Source organism: Macrotis lagotis, chromosome 3, assembly GCF_037893015.1.
Source record: "Macrotis lagotis isolate mMagLag1 chromosome 3, bilby.v1.9.chrom.fasta, whole genome shotgun sequence".
In the NCBI taxonomy this organism is placed as follows: domain Eukaryota; kingdom Metazoa; phylum Chordata; class Mammalia; order Peramelemorphia; family Peramelidae; genus Macrotis; species Macrotis lagotis.
Window position 1 is genome coordinate 221,737,083 of NC_133660.1, and position 20,511 is coordinate 221,757,593.

The 20,511-nt window shown below is 40.5% G+C and overlaps 1 protein-coding gene and 1 long non-coding RNA gene across 4 annotated transcripts in view; one reads left to right on the forward strand and one right to left on the reverse strand.

Annotated features, from left to right (window-relative positions):
- CFAP99 (cilia and flagella associated protein 99) overlaps positions 1–20,511 on the reverse strand; it is a 200,124-nt gene that overhangs the window by 25,911 nt on the left and 153,702 nt on the right. For both annotated transcript variants that reach the window (XM_074229913.1, XM_074229914.1), the window contains 3 exons: positions 15,805–15,946; positions 14,515–14,666; positions 4,563–4,768 (listed from right to left, as the gene is read on the reverse strand). In XM_074229913.1, coding sequence (XP_074086014.1) covers positions 4,563–4,768; positions 14,515–14,666; positions 15,805–15,946 — 500 coding nt within the window. The remainder of the gene's footprint in view (positions 1–4,562; positions 4,769–14,514; positions 14,667–15,804; positions 15,947–20,511) is intronic.
- LOC141518157 (uncharacterized) lies at positions 1,356–20,200 on the forward strand. Of its 2 annotated transcripts, XR_012477111.1 has the most exons (4): positions 1,356–1,475; positions 2,374–2,466; positions 15,911–16,252; positions 19,301–20,200. It is a non-coding gene; the product is annotated as an uncharacterized LOC141518157 (long non-coding RNA). The 2 variants fall into 2 exon arrangements; XR_012477110.1 differs by lacking the exon at positions 19,301–20,200 and having other exon boundaries at positions 15,911–16,488.

Here is a 20,511-nt window from a genome sequence, read left to right on the forward strand (position 1 = left end):
CACACATCATAGTGGCTAGAGAGCTAGCCCTGAAAACTAGGAATGATGATGATAATGATAAATTGATAATAATGTTAATGATGATTGATAAAACATTTATATAGAGCTTTCTTTGTGCTAAACATTTTTATAAATATCTTACTGGATCTTCACAACAACCCTGGGAGGTTGATATCATTTTTTTATCTGCATTTTACAGAGAAGGAAACTGAGGCAAATGGGTTAGGTGACTTGCCCAGTACTACACAACTAGGAAGTGTCTGAAGCTGAACTTGAATTTGGGTCATGACTCCAGACTTGGTCCTTTACCCCCACTGTGTTACTCAGTTGGGTTCTAGTGCCATCTCTAATTGATACCTTGGGCAAGTGATTTACTTAATCTCTCAATATTCTGGGCAAATCTCTAGGACTCGAGAGGGTTCCACTTGCTTTGGTGGAGGTAGTTTACTTACTAAGAGTTTCCTATGACCTTGCAACCACAGGGACAGTCCCTGTCTCCACAAATACCAATGACAGCTTCCAGATAATATGGGGGAAAAGAATCAAGAGGTTGGAAGGACATTGCATATGGGACAGCCTGGTATGATTTGCTCTGCTAGAGGAAGAAGAGCAGGGGAAGTAGGAAGAAGGAAAGGAGGAAGCACCCACTATTTATTGGGCACTATGATAATGGCTCAACAAATATCTCATTTGACCTGCAGGTTATAGAGGACATGAGCTGGAATTCCAGTCTCTGCTTTTCCTATTGTCTGTGTAGTCTTAGACTAGTGTTTTCCCCTCTCTGAGTCTAAGTTCTCTCATCTGTAAAATAGGAGGGGTTTAATGGATCACTTCAACTCTGAAGTCCTATGGCCCTCCTTGCACCAATAAAGCTCTGGGTCAATGGGATATCCCAGGACAGAAGGGAGTGCTTTTCAATATCGATAGTTCTTTCCTTGCAAAAGTCCTTCAAGGTAGGCTCTCATGAGAAAACTCACATTTCTGTGGCATTTTTATAGGAGGGGGCACTTTCCTCCAAATAGTCATGGGAGGTCAGAGGCGAACATTATCTTTCTTTTATAGGAAGGCTCAGTGAAGTCAAGTTCATACAGATGAGGGAGAACTTGATCTCTCTGGTCTCATGTTCATTCTCTGGAGCAGCTTAGTATCATAGAGATTCATAGAGATAACCCCAGAGACAGGCACAGCTTGTGATCTTGACTCCCCGGCTTGCTTTTCTCTGGGGACTGGTTAGTAAGCAGCCGGAGATGCCCAAGGAGAGAAACCAAGGGAGAGAGTGTCCAGGAGAGTCAGACCCCTTTCTAGAGTTCCTCAGATTCTGGCTCCTCCCACTCTGACTTTGAGAGTTCCATCTATGAAAGAAAGCAACAATGCTTGGAACCACTTGAGGTCATCAGCAATAAACGTCCAGCCTCCTTCCTCATTTTCTGTGGGCCATGCAGGCAGCCCCCTGCCCCTGATGGAAAGGTTTTGGGGTATTACTCTCAATGGTTCCCCTTTCTTCCCCTCACAGTCCAGTTGCCCTTCATTTCCTACTAGGGCAGGCCTTCCTAATCTGGGACTACACAGAAGGATCTATGTATAGATTTCCAAGGGTGAAGGATGTCTGTGAACTTGGACAGAAAAAAACTGTCTTTACTTTTAACAATGAATATTAATTTATTTGGGTTTCTTTGTAAATCCTAAAAAGGATACATTTAAAAACATTTTGCTGAGAAGAGCTCCAAAGACTTCCTAATAGAAAAGGAGTCCATGACCAAAAAAAAAGTCAAGAGTCTCTGCTCTGGTGCTGATTTTAGCATCCCAATTTCCTCTTCTGTCAAGTCTTGGAGGCAGCTAGGGTATAGAGGCAAATGGCCTGGATTTGGAGGCAGAACACCTGATTTCATTACCTTGTATGATGTTGGATAAACACCAGCGGGTCTCAGTGCGTTCATTTATAAAATGAAGCATTGAAATAGACGATTTAGAGGGAACTTTCCTGTTCTAAAGCTGTGATCCTGAATTACTTTTGTTGGGGCCTTAGTTTCTACATTGGTTGAACAAAAGGACTGAATGAGGTCCTTTTTATCTCTGGAGCTGGATTTCCCTTCTAGAACTTTATGAGGAATGTGGGTTAGTATGGACATTTAACTGCTTATGGAAATTTAGGAATGAGCATAATCTGTCAAATATTATAGAAGGTTCTGTCCCTGTATGATTAATATGCAAAATCAAGCTTAAATCTATTTGGCACCAAGTCAGACTTTTCTCACCCATACTCCCAGGACACTTTTGCTCCCATGTCCTTGGGGACCTGTCACCTGGGAGCTCCCAATAGTAACTGGTAGAGTGAGTACTTCAGAAACTTACTTTCTCCATCTCCCTTTTCAGGAACATTCTTGACCCTCCAAGATCTGGTTCCTACTTAGTGCTTCTCTTCAGACTTTAGATGCTGCAGTTTGACTGGACTACTCGTGATCCCTGGTACATCCTCCCCACCCCCCTCCTGTCCTCGCTCCCTTTACATCTTTACCTACACTGAACCCCTGCCTCCAAGATTTCCAACTGCTAAATTCTAACACAACCCTTTCGATGCAGCTGAAGACTTTTTTCTAAAATCTTCCTCTGATGCCTCACCATAATGGGGGGGGGGGGGAGACTGGGCTCTCCAAGGCAGGAGGAGTGGCTATGAGCTCTAGCTGGTCCAAGAATGGATCACTCCATCTGTAGACTGAGGAGAAACCTTGATAAGTTTCTAGTGTCTCTTCACTAAGAATGATGGATGGTTTTTTGGTTTGTTTTGGCCTCAACCAGACATAAAGATTGTTTACTGTGATATGGGAGGGCTGTGATATGGAAGGGCACACCCACCCAGATGGGATTACCGAAGCTGTAAGGGCTGAGTTTTATTCTCCTTCCCAGGAAGTACTGTGACAATACTAATGAGTTACTGAATGGGGAAGTGCCTGTAAAGCAGTAGCATCTATGTGTGAGTAGGGCTTCCTATGTAGGATGACCACTGCTAAATAAGCTTCCCCTTGGACCTCACAGAGCATTGTTTTACACCTTTCTAGTCACTTACCACCTAATACCTGGCTTAGAGCTGTGTCTGCATTTTATCTGATCTTGACTGATAGGCAGTCAAGCCACATTTATTAAGAGCCTACTGAGTACCAGACTAAAGTAAGCCCTGGGGAGACAAAAAGAGGCAAAAGACAGTCCCTGCCCTCAAGGGGCTTTACAACCCACAGGAGAGACAAACAACAACCAATAGGTAAATACAAGCTCCATACAGGACTAGTAGGGCATGATTAAGAGAGGGAAAGCTAGAATTAAGAATATGGGAAAGGCTTCCTGTAGAAGTTAGATTTTAGCTGGAACTTAAAGCCAGTAGGCAGAGATGAGGAGGGAGAGCATTTCAGTTCTAGGGAGGAGCCAGGAAAATGTTCAGAGATGAAAGATGGAAGGTCTTATTAGTGAGCAAGAAATTAGAAGAGCAAAGCCAAAGATGGATGAGTTAGACATGATAGGGAAGAAGGTGTTAAGATAACCAGGAAAATGGGAGGAGACTCAGTTATAAAAAGCACTGAATAGCAAACAGAATGTTTTGCTTTTGATTCCAGAGGCCTTAGGAGGTCACTGGAGTTCAAAGAGTAAGGACTGATTAGATCAGATAGCTGTTTTAGGAAAATCACTTTGGTGGATGAATAGAGGATGGACTTGAGGCAGCCAGCCCACCTTTGGCTATTGTGGTAGTCTAACAAGGAGTGAGGGAAGCCTCAGAGGAGACAAGGGGCTGACTCTCTCTGCTAGACTATAAGTGCCAAGGGGGCACATGTCTTTCTTGTCTTACCTAAATTTGGCATCTCTCAGTAACTGAATCCAGGGCTAAGTACATAGCAGGGGTTTCCTCCCACTCCCCCCACCAAGCCTATGATTTCAATAATGTAGGGAGTTCCCAGTGAGGAAATGACTCCTACAAATGCAACTTAGCACCTTCTCTGCAAAAGATAGTCTTAAGGATTTATCTGGGGCTCTGAGAAGTTACATGCCTTGCCCAACATCACACTGGTGGTGTGTAGAGGATGGAGGTAGGAAAAGGACAAGTATTTATGAAGTGGCAGCTACCCTAAGCATTTTACAAATGTTATCTCATTTGATCCTCCTAACAACTATAGATGCTATGATTATCCCCATTTTTACAGTTGAGGAAACTGAAGCAGAAGTTAAATGACTTGCCCAGGTAAATCAGATAGGCAGTCAAACCACTGACTAGAGGGCCAATGCTCTATCCACTGTGCCACCTAGCTGCCCCTGGATGTACTCTTATTTATCAAAGTTCTTCCTAAAAAAGTAGTGCCTAGAATTGGAAACAATGGTTTATAACTGGTCAGACAAAGCCAAGGGTCAGTGATACTCTCATGTCCTTTTTTCATGTTAGAGATGGTTGGTTATGTAACCTTAGTTGGCTTTTTTGGCTGTCATGCCATACTGGTGCATTGCCTTGTGCTTGTAGTCATCTAAGATTGTCCCCCTCATCACTCCAATAATCTTGTCTCATTCTCCTACTAAATACTGACTTTAATGCTGCTGCTCTCCCATTGGCTTCTCGACACATAGAAATCAGTTCAGCTCTTTCCAGAAGCTTATTCATTTTAGCTTGCTTTTCCCGAATGATCTGGTCCCGCTTCTCTTCTTCATCTCGTTTTTGCCGTTGCTTCAGCAACAGCAGCCTTTCTTGAAGTTCTACCAAGGACATTTCCCCAGTGAGGCCATGACCAGCATCCTAGAGATAGAGAAATGGAAAAGACTTTGAATATCAAACAGAATATTTTGGATGAAGATATCCTCCTGCAAGATGGTGGAGGTTGAATTTTTTTCCAAGGCCATAGAACATTTGATCACAAAAACAACCATGTATGAGATGTTGGGATACTTCCTTAAAGTAACTGAAGAATCTGTCATCCAGCTTTTATGGTGAGATGGTCCTCTTTCCTTTATGGTAAACACAGATATATAAGATTTCACAGAACTCTATAAGCAACAGCTTAACTTGTTCAAGATCATACAAGGCTGTAAGTAAAAGATCTGGGATCCAAAATGGTTCTTCATTTGGAGACAGAGCTCTATTCCACTACCTTTCTGCCTCTTTGGAAAAAAGATTTAGTAGAGGCTTGTATGAGTTACTTTTGGTGTCAGGGATTGGACTAGAATCCAGATGTCTGGAATCATAATGAAATCCTCTTTCTCCATATTATAGTTCTGATTTTATATATATATATATACATATATATGTATATATATATATATATGTGTGTGTGTGTGTCTATTTATAAAATGCTCTAATATCTCAAACCTAAATTGCCTTGGCCATCCCTGAATGATAAATTGTCAAGAATATAGGTAAGTGGTAATCTAAGGCAAAGGATGAATTTTGTTGTTGTTACTGTTGTTATTAGAGATCATCATTATTGGGGAGGAAGAGGAGAGGAATAGGGAAGAGAGGGAGTTTGTTCTCTCTGGGTCAGTAGTTTGGTGATAGATGATAGTGTCCTGAGGGGAGCCCCTGATTCTGAAGTGAGACCCTAGGTTGTAGCATCTAGCCCAGCTGAAACTGTATTCTTTACTCCACCTTGCCCAGATTTCTGCTCCCAGGGGAAAAAGGAATAAATAGCTTCTTTTACTTATCTTTTCTCTTCTTCTACTCTCTAAAGCCAGTAACTTTCTATTTGGAACATCAGGAACATCTGTGCAAACTCTGTCTGAGGGGCAAATGGGAATTCCAGGAAAAAAGAATAACAGGAGTGGCCAAGGTCAAGGGTAGGTACAAGGGTAGGTGTCTGGGCTATTGAGTGCTGGGTGGTTTGTAGGACTCCAACAGGAAGCTTAGAAGTGTTGACCATTGCCTTGTCTTTCATGAGGCCACAGTGGAGGCTTCACAATGCAGAAATGTTCAAGTCCTCTGTCTGGCTGAGGGATTTGGACTGTATCTTGTGCTGCGACTTGCCCATTTTACTGGGCTTTTCAAGCTCATGCAACACCAACTGGTTAATGAGGACAACATTATGTGTATTTAATCTTGCATGTGGTCATGCAAGATGGGCCTTTCAGGTTCAAACAAGGACTGGAACTCAACAAAACAAAATGTTTTGGATCCTTGAACTGCTCCATTGGGACAAGCAGCATCTCCAACTGATAACATTCACATGACTTTGGCAGCTATGTGGAGAATAGTTTGGGGAGGGGAAGAACCTGGGAAAGGGATTTGGGATGATATATTTTGATAGTCCAGATAAGAGGTGATGAGGATGTGAACTGGTATAAGTCAAGAGAAGGGGAGAGATGCCAAAGGAATTGTGGCAGTAAAATAGAAGAGACTTGGCAAACATTGGCTATGGGGAGTAAGGGAGAATAGAGAAACATGGATGATTTGGTGGTTTCAAACCTGGCTAACTAGAAAGAGTGGTGCCATTGACAGAAAGAAAATGGTACTGAGAGGAAAAAGATGATATCTATGTTAAACTGGACATGCCCATAGCTGAAAATGTCTAATAGGTAATTAGTGATGCAGGACTGTTGTTTAGAAGAGAGGCTAGGACTGGATATAAAAAGCTGATAATCATTTACACAGAGAGCTAATTGAATTCATAGGGGCTGAAGAGATCACCAAGATAGATAGTATATAGAAGAGGGCTCAAGTCAGGCTCTTGGGGTCAAACTCAGTTAATGAATATATCATGGTTGGTGGTCCATCAAAAGAATCTAAGAACAGATAGAAAGTTAGGAGAAAATGAAGGAGCAAATGCCATCACAATGCATTAAGTAGAGAATATCCAGGAGATCATCATTAGCAGGTATCAAATACTACAAAGGGCCCAAAAAAAGTCATTGAATTTGGTAGCCTTGGAGAATAAGTGATGAGGTTAGAAGCTAGATTACATGGGTTGAGAAGTGAGAAAGAAGAGAGGCAGAGTACAGATTATTTCTTTCAAGGAGTTTGAGGAAGGAAGGAGGGATTAAAAAAGATAATTTGAAGGGATAGTAGGATCTGGTGAGTTTTTTAATTGGGGAAAGAGATAGAATCTAAAGGAAAATGAACCTCCCAGGAGTAGTTTATTACTCCTTGCTTCCTGTCTCTCTTTGCTGCTGTTGTTGTTTGTCCTTTATGACATCAAGAAGGTGATGTCATGACATGCAAGTGAATTGGATTTAAATGACAGGGTTCTTTGAGGCAGATGACTAAAAAAGTTCTTTTGTTTATGGAAGTCAATGGGTGGTTTGAATTAGTTTGGGAGTAGTGACTAGAAAACAGTATGTTCTGGTTGTGTTTAGGGAGTAGGATAAGAGAGTAAGAGAATTGTCAGAGGGGAGATGCTACATTTGCTCAGGAACAGGGGGAGGGAAGCCAGTTGGTTCTTGTGATTAGTGGAGCAGCCAGTATAATCTTGATCCAAGGGTTTAGCAGTTAAACTTTAGAGCTCTGCAAAGGGTACTACCCCCCCCCCCAATATGTTCAAGGTGACAAAGGGGAGGAGAAGCCTTCTCTAGGGCATTACTTGTTAGATTTATTTCACCATCTCAAGTTTGGTCACATTCCCACCTCCAACCTATCTTCAAACAGAAGTCAGGAAGAGTTCCATAGCCTACAATGCAGAAAGGCTAGGTTGAATAGAATCTGGATTTATAGCCTTTGAAATGATATCACCATGCTGCTTTATGATATGTTCTTTTTGAGATAGAGGCACTCCTCCCAGATCACAAATCAGTCCCAGGAACTGTATTTAACTTCATGTCTGCCCTGACCCAAGTCTCAAATGTGCCATCAGGGTTTCTAAGTTCTACATTCTTACCAACTGACACTGAAGAGGAAGGGAAGAATTGGCTAAATAGATCCACCAAGGTACCCTAAAGATTAACTCCAATGAAGAAAGAATAGCAGTAGAGAGACCCAGAAATCATAGCAGATAAAATTCAAGAAAGGAACATGTAATAACAATGATGGTGGATCACAAGAGAAGTCAGCAAGGTGAGTTAGAGATCGTAATGGAAGGAGGAAGAGTTGACCAGTTATTAGACTTTACTGTGTTGAGATACCATAGTGAGAGTGGGGAACACAACAGAGTAGTGTTATAAATGAAGAAAATAGCCTCAACATGAGGAAATTCAGGAAGTAGAGAAGACTGGTGGAGATCATTTGGGTGAAGGTTAATAGGGAAAGAAAAAGAAGTGATATGGATGAATTTGGAAAAGAGATCACAAGCCTAACCAAGAGATATTATTTATTAATGATGTAGGACTTCATTTTGGACAAATTCTAAAATGTCTAATTTGCCTTAATAATTTAATTCTTCAAAAGGAAGAATATCCAAGAGGAGAAATTCTGTTATGGGACTGATTCTTACTAACAAGAATGAACTGGTTTCTAGGGAAAAATGACAGACATGTTAGAAATAATTGGGTGGGAAGTGACCATCTTAGAAACTGGGACAGAGGAAGAAAGAAAAACTAGCCATTCACCTTATATATATATATTTAGGTTTTTGCAAGGCAAATGGGGTTAAGTGGCTTGCCCAAGGCCACACAGCTAGGTAATTATTAAGTGTCTGAGACTGGATTTGAACCCAGGTACTCCTGACTCCAAGGCCGGTGCTTTATCCACTGCCACCTAGCCACCCTTCACCTTATATTTTGTAAGAGTAAACTTCAAAGGATTTAAAGAAAGGTTAAAAAGTTAAAATTCTATGGGGGTAGTTTGCCTAGGAAAAAGGCTCATACCAAAAATAAGTAGGGTGATAATTAGATGGTATTCAGACATCCTTAATGAATTCAGATTACTAGACTAGGATGAATTATGTCACATTACACTGAAAAAACTGGCATAAGTGATTCCTGAGTCACTGTGAATAATCTTGGAATTATGAACAAAGGTAGAAGTGCCATAGGAATGGAGGTCAAATGTCCTGGTTTTCAAAAAATGTGAAGAGAATGGAGTCCATCAATAATAGGTGAGTGAATTTGACTCCAATTACTGATATGCTTCTAGAACATATTAACCTAGTAGGTAAGCATCACACATAGAAAGATCTAAAAAAGAAAATGTGGATCACAAAGAGCCAATATGGTTTCATCAAGAATAGGTCATGACAAATTAACTTTATTTCCTTATTTTTTCAGGCTTGATAGATTGGTATATTTTAGAAATGCTGTAGATATAGTTCAAATAGATTTTAGCAAAGCATCTGACAAAATTTTCATATTATTCTTTTGGAAAACAGGAAGGGATATAGGCTATATAATAACATAACTAGAATGATTTAGAACTGGTTGAATCACTGAATCCAAAGAGTAGTCATTAATAGTTCAATATCAGTCCAGAAGGGATCTATAATAAAGTGGCTCCTGGATGTTTGCCAAATCTGATATTTAATAAGGATAAATATAAAGTCTTAAGCCATGATTCAAAATATCCACTCCTTAAGTACAAGAAGGGGGAGGTGTATGTAGGTTTTTCCTAGAAATGACCTGTGCTTACTAGTGAACTATAAAGCCAATATGAGGGAAAATGAGAGGATGGCACAAATATCATTTTCAGCTACATTAAGAGAAATACAGGGCGGCTAGGAGGCACACATGGGTGGCTAGGTGGCACAGTGGATGAAGCACCTACCCTAGAGTCAGGAGTACCTGGGTTCAAATCCTGTCTCAGACACTTAATAATTACCTAGCTGTGTGGCCTTGGGCAAGCCACTTAACCCCATTTGCCTTGCAAGAACCTAAAAAAGAACCAGATAAGAGTTCCATTGTTTTCTGTCCTGGTCAAAGCACATCAATTTGAAGAAACTGGAAATGAGAAGTCAAAGTAGAGAAGATTTTGAGGAGTCATTTTGGAGGCCATTTTCAGGAGTTGAAGAAATGCTTATGAAAGAAGGATAAGACATTTTTTTACCTTGACCCTGAAGAGTACAACCAGGAAAAATTCTTGGAAATTGTAGAGAGACAAATCTTGGCTTGATGTAGGAAAAAACTTCCTAACAATTGGAGTTAATCCCAAATGGATTGTATTGGAAGGTACTGGATTACCCCATCACTGGGGGGTCTTTGAATGACTTTGGAGATTTTTTTATATGAATTGGGCTACATAGCATCTGAGAGCTCTTAAAACTAAGAGTCTATGATTCTGTAACATCCTCTCTGACCAACCCTAATCACATAACCATCAAAATCCTGCTTCAAATTCACTCCCAGACTATTTTAACTTCAGCCCCCTTTCACTTTCTATTCTTATTCTAATGGGTAATTGAAACATTTTCTCACTGAAATTGCTGCCTCCATTCACCAATTGATCATCCCTTAAGACATTTTCTGGTTCTTTTTAAAAAAAATTTATTAAAGGCAATGGGGCTGTGACTTGCCCAAGGTCACACAATTAGGCAACTATTAAGTATCTAAGGCTGGATTTGAACTCAAGTCCTCTTGACTTCAGGGCTGGCACTCTATCCACTGTACCACCCAGCTGCCCTTTCTGGTTCTTCAATATCTCTTCTCTTCACCCCCATTTTATGGAATTGTAGACAATATGCTTCCCCTTGTAGCCTCCCAAATGTGTCCACTTCTAATTCACCCTTGGGTTCTCATGATTATCCTTCTCCCCATGCAAACTCATTCTGCCAACACAAATGTTAGGCCTCTGTCCTTCCAACCTCTGAAACATCATCCATGAGGATGCTTCCTAATGCTCTTAAATCGGCTCTGGAAAAAAATGAGCAGCTCTGGGTCCCCAATCTTAGGTGCACAGCTATTCCTTCTGCCCAGAATGGCCTTTCACATTCTGAATCTCTGACATCTAGTCTGAGACAATCAGATTTTGGAGAAAGGGGGATGAAGTGGGCTTCTAACCAGAACCAGTCAGGTTTGGTAGGAGAATAGCTCTAAGGTGCCCCCTTTCTGCACTCCTTATGCACAACACTCAGAAAATAAATCAGAAACCTCCCTCTAAGTCTTCTCAGGAAGCTGATAATGATGTAAGATCAAGACAATATCCACCACTAGACTACATATTGGGAAACTAAGCCACAATCTGAGTAATCAGTATTTTCTTCAAAGGATAGAACCAGCTTCAAGAATTGCATGGAAATATGCTTCAGATAAACCAACCCAGACAAAGAAAACAGGATAGAGTTGAAGCAAAGGAAGGGAATTAGGTTACCCAGTAGCTATATCAGTCAAACCATTTGGTGGCTAAACTTCGTGAAGTCAAGGGCTGTTTTGCTTTACATAGCTACATGGCAAGCAATAAGTGTATGCTGAAAGGAATTAAATTGTCTACCAGAAAGTTCAAGACTTCATTTTCTATGGTTTTTAATCTTAGTTATCTGCTGTTTTTTTTCAAGTAAAATTTCCTTCTGAAAAAACAAAACAAAGACTCTTGTTTCTTGATAAATTAGGGGTTGTGCCTCTTGAAAAATTCAGGCAGAGGGGTGGCTAGGTGGTGCAATGGATAGAGCACCAGCCCTAGAGTCAGGAGTACCTGAGTTCAAATTTGGCTTGAGACACTTAATAATTACCTAGTTGTGTGTCCTTGGACAAGTCACTTAACCCCATTGCCTCGCGAAAAAGAAAAAAGAAAAAAGCAGGTAGATTATCAGATGTCTACTGGGTCTGACTTGGTGGCAACTTTGACCATCTCAGCTCCAGAGTGAAGGTTAAACTGCCAAGTCAACAACTCTTCTGAGGTGACAGGAACTAGGCTGTGTTGAATGTATGAAGAAAGACAAAAACAATTCATGTCCCTGAGGAATTTTATATTCTAATGTGGGAGACAGCAAGCAAACAAACAGCTATGCTATTTTTTCATTCATTCAACTCTTAATGATCCCTTGACCCAGAGAATGCCAGGTCCTTCTATCCTCCACTTTCTCCAAAAGTCTGTCCAAGTTCATGGGGCTTCCATGACACTGATCTATCCATCTGTCCTCTGCCTTCCCCTTCTCTTTTTGCCTCCAATCTTTCCCAACATCACAGTCTTTTCCATTGAGTCCTGTCTTCTCATTATATGGCCAAAGTATTTAAGCTTAAGCTTAAAACAACTATGTACATATAAGCTATAACAGGGTGAATTGGAAGTAATCACAAAACTAGTAGTTTGGGGAATGGAGGGAAGGGAGGAGGAAAGACTTCTAAAAGAGGGTGGTATTTTGACGGAGATTCAAAGGAAGTCAGGAGATGTGACAGAAGAACCTGGACAATGGCCTGGAGCTGGCAGATGGGCACAGTGTGTGAGAAACAGCAAGGCCAGCTGCTCCTGAATTGTAGAGCACTTGGACAGGATTAAGAACTTGAAGCCTGGAAAGGTCAGAGGGGGTCAGATTGTAAAGGGCATCTTGAGCTCCTTTGCTTTTTAGAACACATAATTCCATTCTCTACTGTGTTTTTTGATGAGTGCAGGAGAGTCTTATACTATCCAGAAGTCTTCCTTTCTACAGGGTGTTCCAGGGGCGGCTAGGTGGCGCAGTGGATAAAGCACCAGCCCTGGAGTCAGGAGTACAGGGTGTTCCCAAAATCTTAGTAAAATACTAATTTTTTAGTAGCTTAAAATTAAAAGTAGCTTAAGCACTAAGACTTTTAGGATATACAATCAATATTGAAGGTCTTTCTCCTAGTCACTTGTCATTGGCATTGTTATGTATCTTGAAGTTTGCAGCATTGCAGCACTGCAGCATCTTACCCCACTAACACCCACCCCCAGGATAGTCAATGGATTCTTTGAGTTGGCATGTGCTCAGAAATCCTGGACAAATTTTCATATATTATTTCTTACAGTGTTCAGATTTTTTTCTTTTTTTTTTTTAAGTTTTTACAAGGCAATGGGGTTAAGTGGCTTGCATAAGGCCACACAGCTAGGTCATTATTAAGTGTCTGAGGTCGGATTTGAACTCAGGTACTCCTGACTCCAGGGCCGGTGCTCTATCCACTGAGCCACCTAGCCACCCCTGTTGTGTTCTTCTAAAGAGACTTCTAAGTTGCTTCTATGCAACTTGTCTTTGAGATTGCTTGTAAGTATAGAGTTTTAGTGAATTGTTTTTTGCTACTATTCTTTCAAATTGTCTTTCACTTATCTATTTTTGTTCCCATTCTCTTTTGTTTCTGCTGACCAGCTCCCTTTCCTTCAGTCCTGGTGAAACATTCCCCCATTCCCCGTAGATATTGCCAGCTTCTCCCAGTCTCTTCTGTTACTTAGTTCTCTGGTTGACTATACTGTGTTGCCAGTCGATCTTCTCCCTGTACTGTCCTTCACCTCACCCCCCCTGCATCTCACTTTTCCATGTGCAGGGGAGGACAGAATTGAGCACTGTCGTTTGTGGTCCCCAAATAGTGGGAGCTCATTGCAGATTGCAGCAGCAATGAGGGAATTATTGAGCTGAGGATGTGAAAGCACAAGCCTTTGGGTCAGAGTGTGTTATCCTGCTTGAATAAGGGGGTTGGTAGGGGAGGAGGTTCAGAAAATAGCCTTCTCAGTTGCTGGTGCATTGGGTTGTTCCCTCATAAGGGTTCTTGGTGTTTTAGTCTATGGAAATAGCTACAATTACTTTGCTTCTTGTGCATGGTTTTTATTTCAAAGAGGTAAGAGATCATAAGTATCACAAAAAAAAAATTAGTCTTCCTTCTTGTTGACCACGGAACCCATGAATCAGGAGGAATATTTTGTGGTACCCACTTAAATATGAATCTTGAATCCAGTCTCCTCCTGAATTGTTATACCCTCAATGTACTTTACATTCTATCCAAGCTGGATAATTAGCTAATCCCTGAAATTTTTCTATCTTTTTTGCTTCCAGAGATTCAAGCAGGGTAGACTCCATGTATGGAATACATTCTCTACTTATCTTGTCAAAATATTTATTTTCCTTTAAGGCCCTTCTATCTCCAGGGGCTTTGCCCAAAGTGAATGATCACTGAAACCTGGCAAGATATCTTAGAGTTTACAAGCCTCCGATCACTTGGGCTCTCCTGAACTGGCCAACAATAGGCCTTACTTGATCCTTGTGTGAGTCCCTTATTGGCACAAAATGAATGTAAACAGCAATTGTTTCTCTTCTAGCCAGAATCCCTAAGGGTCTTCTCCTTCCAGATTGATTTTGTTTTTTTAAATTTAAGAGGTCATTCTTTGACATATCTTTCTTACCTAGGCCTAGATCACTGAATAGGTGGGGCCTCAGTCAAATTGAGACCTGTTAAAGACCTTGGCTTAAAAGGCTAGTCTCCCATTGCACCCAGGGTCATTTCCAGTTCCCCTGATGATGGCCACTGGATCCAGATGATTCCAGATGAGGAAGTGGGGCTGGTGACTTTGCACAACCCTCCCTCACTTAAATCTTAATTCACTTGCATGTCATGGCATCACCTTCCTGGTGCCATGGTCCTCTGAGAAGAGAGGACAAATAGAAACTTCAGATGCCACCTCATGGCTTCCTGGATTTACCACCCCCCTCAGCTAAAGACCAATTGAATATGAGCCCCTCTGGAGAGACTTACCTTGGTAAAGTCAAAAAGTTGTTCCTTCATCACAGGAAGATACTCAATTGTTCGGATTTCGTGGATCCGTTCACATTTTTTCTTGAAATCTTCACTGTCAAGCTCCATTTGCTGCTCATGTAATAGCTTCATCTCCTGTATCATTTCCTGGGCTTTGGGGGAAAATGATTGATGTTTCCATGGTGGAGAATGTTGTGGAAAGTGTGTGGCATGTACAGATATATATGTAGATATGTGTGTATATGTATATAACCAAATAAACACATAAATACATATAAACACACACATATGTTGCCGGGGGGGTAAGAAGACCCAGGCTAGAAGGATTAAGCACACAGCATGGCTCCCAAGCCCCCAAGGAAAATGTAATGTAATTAGTCCAAGGCTTACTATTTCTCCTACTCCCCCTTCCACTCTGGTCCTGACTTCAGACTTCAAAGCCATGCTTCAGCTGCTGGCTCATTCCTAAATTTTCCTTAATGCTGAGGGCCTTCTTGCCCTGAAATATACCTTTGCCAGGATGGCTGCCTTCTCCCATTGATGAATTCTTCCTGGAGTTTCCACTTTGTGGGATGAGGATTGGGGGAGAAGGCTGGCCAGTCATCTTTCTCTTCCTGACCCTGCTTCTGATTTTGCTTTTTAGCTCTCTCTTGTACACTGTCTCCTCTCTTTAGAATTCCCCTTCCCTTCCCTTCCCTTTCCCTTTCCCTTTCTTTCCTTTCCTTTCCTTCCATGGTCTCGATAAGGATCTAAGGCGCCCAGAACAGGTGACATGGTTTGACAAGAGTTAGTCAGCCAGTTCATCTGACAGTCAGCCACTGACAGGAATATACCAAAGAGTGATGTAGTCAAGGGCTCTGATTGACTCTATTTGTGTACTTTATAAGCTCCTGGCTACTCTGACTTCAAAGCCATGCCTTAGCTGAAACTTTCCCAATAGACACATTTACATCTAGGGACCTTAGAGAGTATTTATTCCAATTTCCCCACTTTACTGAGTGAGAATAAGACAGTCCGAGATTCATGGAGGTGAAGCTTCTTGCTCAAGGATACACAGGAAATAAAGTGGCACGACTGGGACTTGAACTTAAGTTCCCTAACCCCTATCTCCAAATCCAGTGCTCTTTCCACTAAACAAGGTTGCCCAGATTGGAAGGTGAGTTTATAACCCTGGATTTACCTCCTCCCAACCTGATCCCCCCCCTCCTAACATTTTTTTCTCTAATAGCCTCAATATTGAAGATTTCTAAGCTGCTCCCCCTACCCCCACCCAGTCTGGGCCCCTAGTACCTAATTGTTGCTTGGTTTTCCACATCTTCACTTGGACAGACTTCACATTTTTGTGGCCCTCTGCTACTTGTTCAATAATTTTTTTCCTTTTCTTTTTTTCTTTAAGGCACTGTTTCAAGTACTCATCCTTCAGCTTTGCTATCTAGACACCAAAAGGGAGAGAGAGAGGAAAAAATGATAAAAAAAGAAAAACCATCAACTTCACTTAGGAAACACAAGTTCCTGAAACCAGAGAATTTAAGTGCTGGAAGAGAACACAGAGATCATCTGGTTTGATCCTACAGAGAAAGAATCTGACCTCTGGAAGAGTTATGTGACTGCCCTAAGGTCATAGTGGGGATAGCAGCAAAACCATGATCCAGTCTTAAGTCCTTTGATTCCAGATCTCCTAATCTATCAATCAAAAAAAAATTATTAAGAGCCTACTATGCAGCAGTTACTATGCTAGGTAATATTGTTATAAAGACAAAAATTGGACAGTTCTTTGAGGAGTTCTTGATTCTAAGAGGGAAGACAACATGGTCACATACACAGTGAAAAGATATATATAAAATGAACACACTATAATTGTGGGGGGTAAGGGAAAGTGGGAGAGGAGGGGATCAGGAAACTGACCTGAACTGAACTCTGAAAGAAACTAGAAGTTTTAAGACATTGAGATTTGGAACTCAAAAAATAAATTAGGGGCAGCTAGGTGGCGCAGTGGTTGGAGCATTGGCCCTGGAGTCAGGAGTACCTGGGTTCAAATCCGGTCTCAGACACTTAATAATTACCTAGCTGTGTGGCCTTGGGCAAGCCACTTAACCCTATTGCCTTGCAAAAACCTAAAAAAAAAAAAAAAAAAAAGAGAGAGACAGACATGAAGTGAGGAGGGAGTATAGTAAAGTGGAGAGAGAACTTGTACAAAGTCCTGGAGATGGAAGATAGAGTAAAGAAGAAAGGCCAATTCATGCCAAACTTCCAGTCAAGGGTTGCAAAATTCCTATGAAACCAGGTTCAAATGTAATTGGGAAATATTTAATAAAATAAATTAAGATACAGCATAACATAGATAATGTCAAATTTTGCTTTTCTAAGTCAATATGTAGCCTGTTTCTAGTTGATTTTGACCCCACTAGTTTAGTTCATAGAAATGTGTAATAAGGATGGAAATGTAGAATGGATCTAGGTTCTAAAGAGATTTAAATGATTTACAGAGGAGTATGTATTTGATCTTATAATGAATCGAGTTTAAAGAGTCAGGGATTGATGTGGTCTGGTCTGTACTTTGGGAATATTACTTAGGCAGCTCTGTGAAGGATGAATTGGAGAGGGAAGAGACTGGGGACAGTGATTACTAAGCAATTATAATGGTCTAAGGAAGAGGTGATGAGTATATGAACTGGACTGTGGTTATGGTGTGAATTGAGAAAAAGGAAAAAATCATAGGGATGTCATAAAGGTAAAATTCATAATTCCTGACAACTCTTTGGATATATGGGGGCAAAGAAGAATGAGGAGGGTAGTTTGACTTCAATACTGTGAATCTGGCTTCCTGGAAGGACAGTGTTGTCCTTTATAGAAATATGGAAAAGATGTGGATTTTTTTTGGGGGGGGAGATGAGTTCTGTTTTTACACATGATGAGTTTGAGATGACAATAGGGCCCCCAGTTTGAATGTCTGATAAGTATTTATTGACCTAGTACTGGAAGGAGATTCAGGCTGGATATACAGAACTAGGAGTTATCTGCATAGTAATCTTCATGGTCATTAATCCCATTAGAGTATAGCCAAAGGATATGATATGGTTAATGACCCAGAAAAGGAGCCTGAGAAAGAGTGGTCATAATGCTTGCTGTCTCAGTGGGTAGGAAAGGGGCTACAGAGAAGAGAATCTGGAACTGAAAATTAAAGAAATGAATGTAAAAAAATCATATACGAATTAAATAAAAAGGAAGAGGCCATGCAGATAAGAGTGCTAGGTAGAAAAAGAGTTCCAAAAAGGAGAGACTGCCCAAGGGAAGAGAACATCAACAGTGTGAAAAGCAGTTCAGAAGTCAGAAAGGAAGAGGATTAAGAAAAAATAAGTCGTTTATTATGAGTAAACTCAATATGTAGACTATCAAACAAACAATAAAGCTAGGGAATTAAATAGATTAGTTGTGCTTTGAGCTTATGCAGTTTGCAGTTGGAATGACATCCTTTGTTGATTGGCAGCACCTACTGGTGAAACAAAATATTGTGACCAGTCCTATTAGACAAAGTATTTACCTTGACAAGGAAAGAAGAAAAAAATTGGGGAGCTCTTCTCCATCTTCACTTTATCGGGGCTTCCCAGGCAGACCCCCATCTCTTGTGGGAAGCTGTTCCTGACTCCCATCTTTCCTCTTCTCCACCCCCCCACATCAAACATCCCCCTGGTCATTGCTACTATTCTCTTCTTTCTCAAAGGATTTTATTTAGACTTATTTGTGCACAAGCTGCATTCCTGCATAGAAGGGAAGGCTCTTGAGAGCAACACTCTCCTACTAATACTGATGATAACAGTTTTATACTTTAGGCTTAGCAGACAAGTCTTCATTAGCTGTTTCTGTGTCCCAGCACCTATCACTATATCACTATATTTTGCACATAGTAGGCACTTTGTATTACTGGTTTCCAAGAGGTTTGAGTTTTTTGCTTTTTTTAATATATAATGCTAAAGATTATTTTTGCAAGTTTCTTCTCCCTCTTCCCCCCCCCATAGGCCTGTGTTCTTAAAAGGGATCTGCCTTGCCTTTTGATCTTTTAAAATATAACTGGGTTCTTAAAGAGGATTTGTCACATTTTAAACACAGTTGGAACTAATAGAAAAAAAGTGTTAGAATCCTTTTACACAATGGCTTCCTCCCAGTTTCCTTGTTCTTCATTAATGACCAACTATCCCCAAGTCCCACAGGGAGAGGGCTTATCCTGAGTCCATGGTATAATGGGATGAAGAACTGTGTGATCTTGGACAAGTCACTTAACTTTTCTGTGCTTCATTTTCCCCATCTATAAGGAGGGAAGAGACTAAAGAGACTTAGCTCCTCTACTTATCATCTGTTCATGGATGAATCAATGAATTGCCCTAAGCCTTGATTTACTCTTCTGTAAAATGTGAGAGTCAATACCCTCTAAGAATCCTTCCAGCTCCAACAGTCCATGCATTTATAAATTGACGAATTTAGTGCAGATTAAAACCTTCTAAATGAAGGAGACTGAAGAGGTTTCTAGCCTGGCAAAGTCAAATCTAAATCTTCTAGAGACCATGGTATTTTCAGTACTGGTAGAGAGGTGTGGTTTTGCTAGGATCATGGCAACATGGAATTGCAGAGCTGGAAGAGATCTTAGATACCATCTAGTCCAAACCCTTCATTTTTTTTTTTTAGTAAATGGGAGTCTCAGAAAAGGGAAATGACTTGCCCAAGATCATGTACAGTGTCAGAAGTTTGTCTTTTTTTGTAATTAATTTCTCATTTCTTATTTTCTTTACAGAAAACACTAAGTTCTTTGGAGGTATTTAAGAAATGCTTGTGGACAAACTGATTTGATGAATGATTGGTTGATTGGAGAGAGAAGAAATAATCAACCCCGTCCCCCACTGAACATCTCCCACCCACCAATTTGGGTGTTCCCAAAGCTTAATTGACTCCACATTCTACTGCATGCTAATGTCTGGCACAAAACAGAACAGACTCTAAGTCAGAACTTGTTTTTGTAATTTAGTTAGCTAGGATGGCTACTGGCTCAATAATTATTATATACTTCAAAAAATATTTTAATTCATTTATTTAAAAGAAAGAGAAAAAGAAAGCCACTAACACTCCCTGAAGTCTTACATGAAAGTTGAATGGGGGGGGCAAGTATAGGAATGGGGAACCTACTACCTATTTAGGTCAAGTTCTTCCTTGGGTGGAAGAGAAATTCCATATAATTGAAATCCTCTCCTCATAATAAATCTATGCTTTGGGACTCTTCAAAAACAGCTCTATCTTCCATGAGAAGTCCAACAGAGTTTTTAAAAATTTAATATATTTAAGGCAATGGGATTAAGCGACTTGCCCAAGGTCACAAAGCTAGGCAATTATTAAGTGTCTGAGACCTGATTTAAACTCAGGACCTCCTGACTCCAAGGGCCAGTGTTCTATCCACTGCCACACTTAGCTACCCCCATCAGATTTTGAAAATTTTCTAGTCCGACTTATCCCTGCCCTAATGCTTCTGACCAGTTTCTTCAGTTGATCTTTGTATGGGTCACATGTGAGGTCTGGCTTTTGAGTACCTGCACTATTCTAGTTGGCTGCCTACTCTATCTGATATCTGCCCTTCTCAAAATGTAGTGCCCAGAATCAGTCATTACAGTTAGATGTAGCTTTTCTAGGAACCATAAATATATTCATGCCAATTAACAATAAAAATACTGAATTATACAAATATGTAATTATATTAATCAATTAATAAAATTATATAAAGTCAGGCACTATGTTAAGTTCTTTTACAAATATTATCTCCATAGAACTTCACAAAAGTGCTAGTATAATTACTCCCAACTGAGAAATAGAAGTTAAATAACTTGCCCAGGGTCCAAAAAAGCTAATGTGGGTCTGAGGCTAGACTTGAAGTTAGTTCTCCAAACCTAGCACTTTAATCACTGTGTCACCTGAGATTATTTTGACTTCCCAAGAACCAAAAAGAAATAGTTTTTT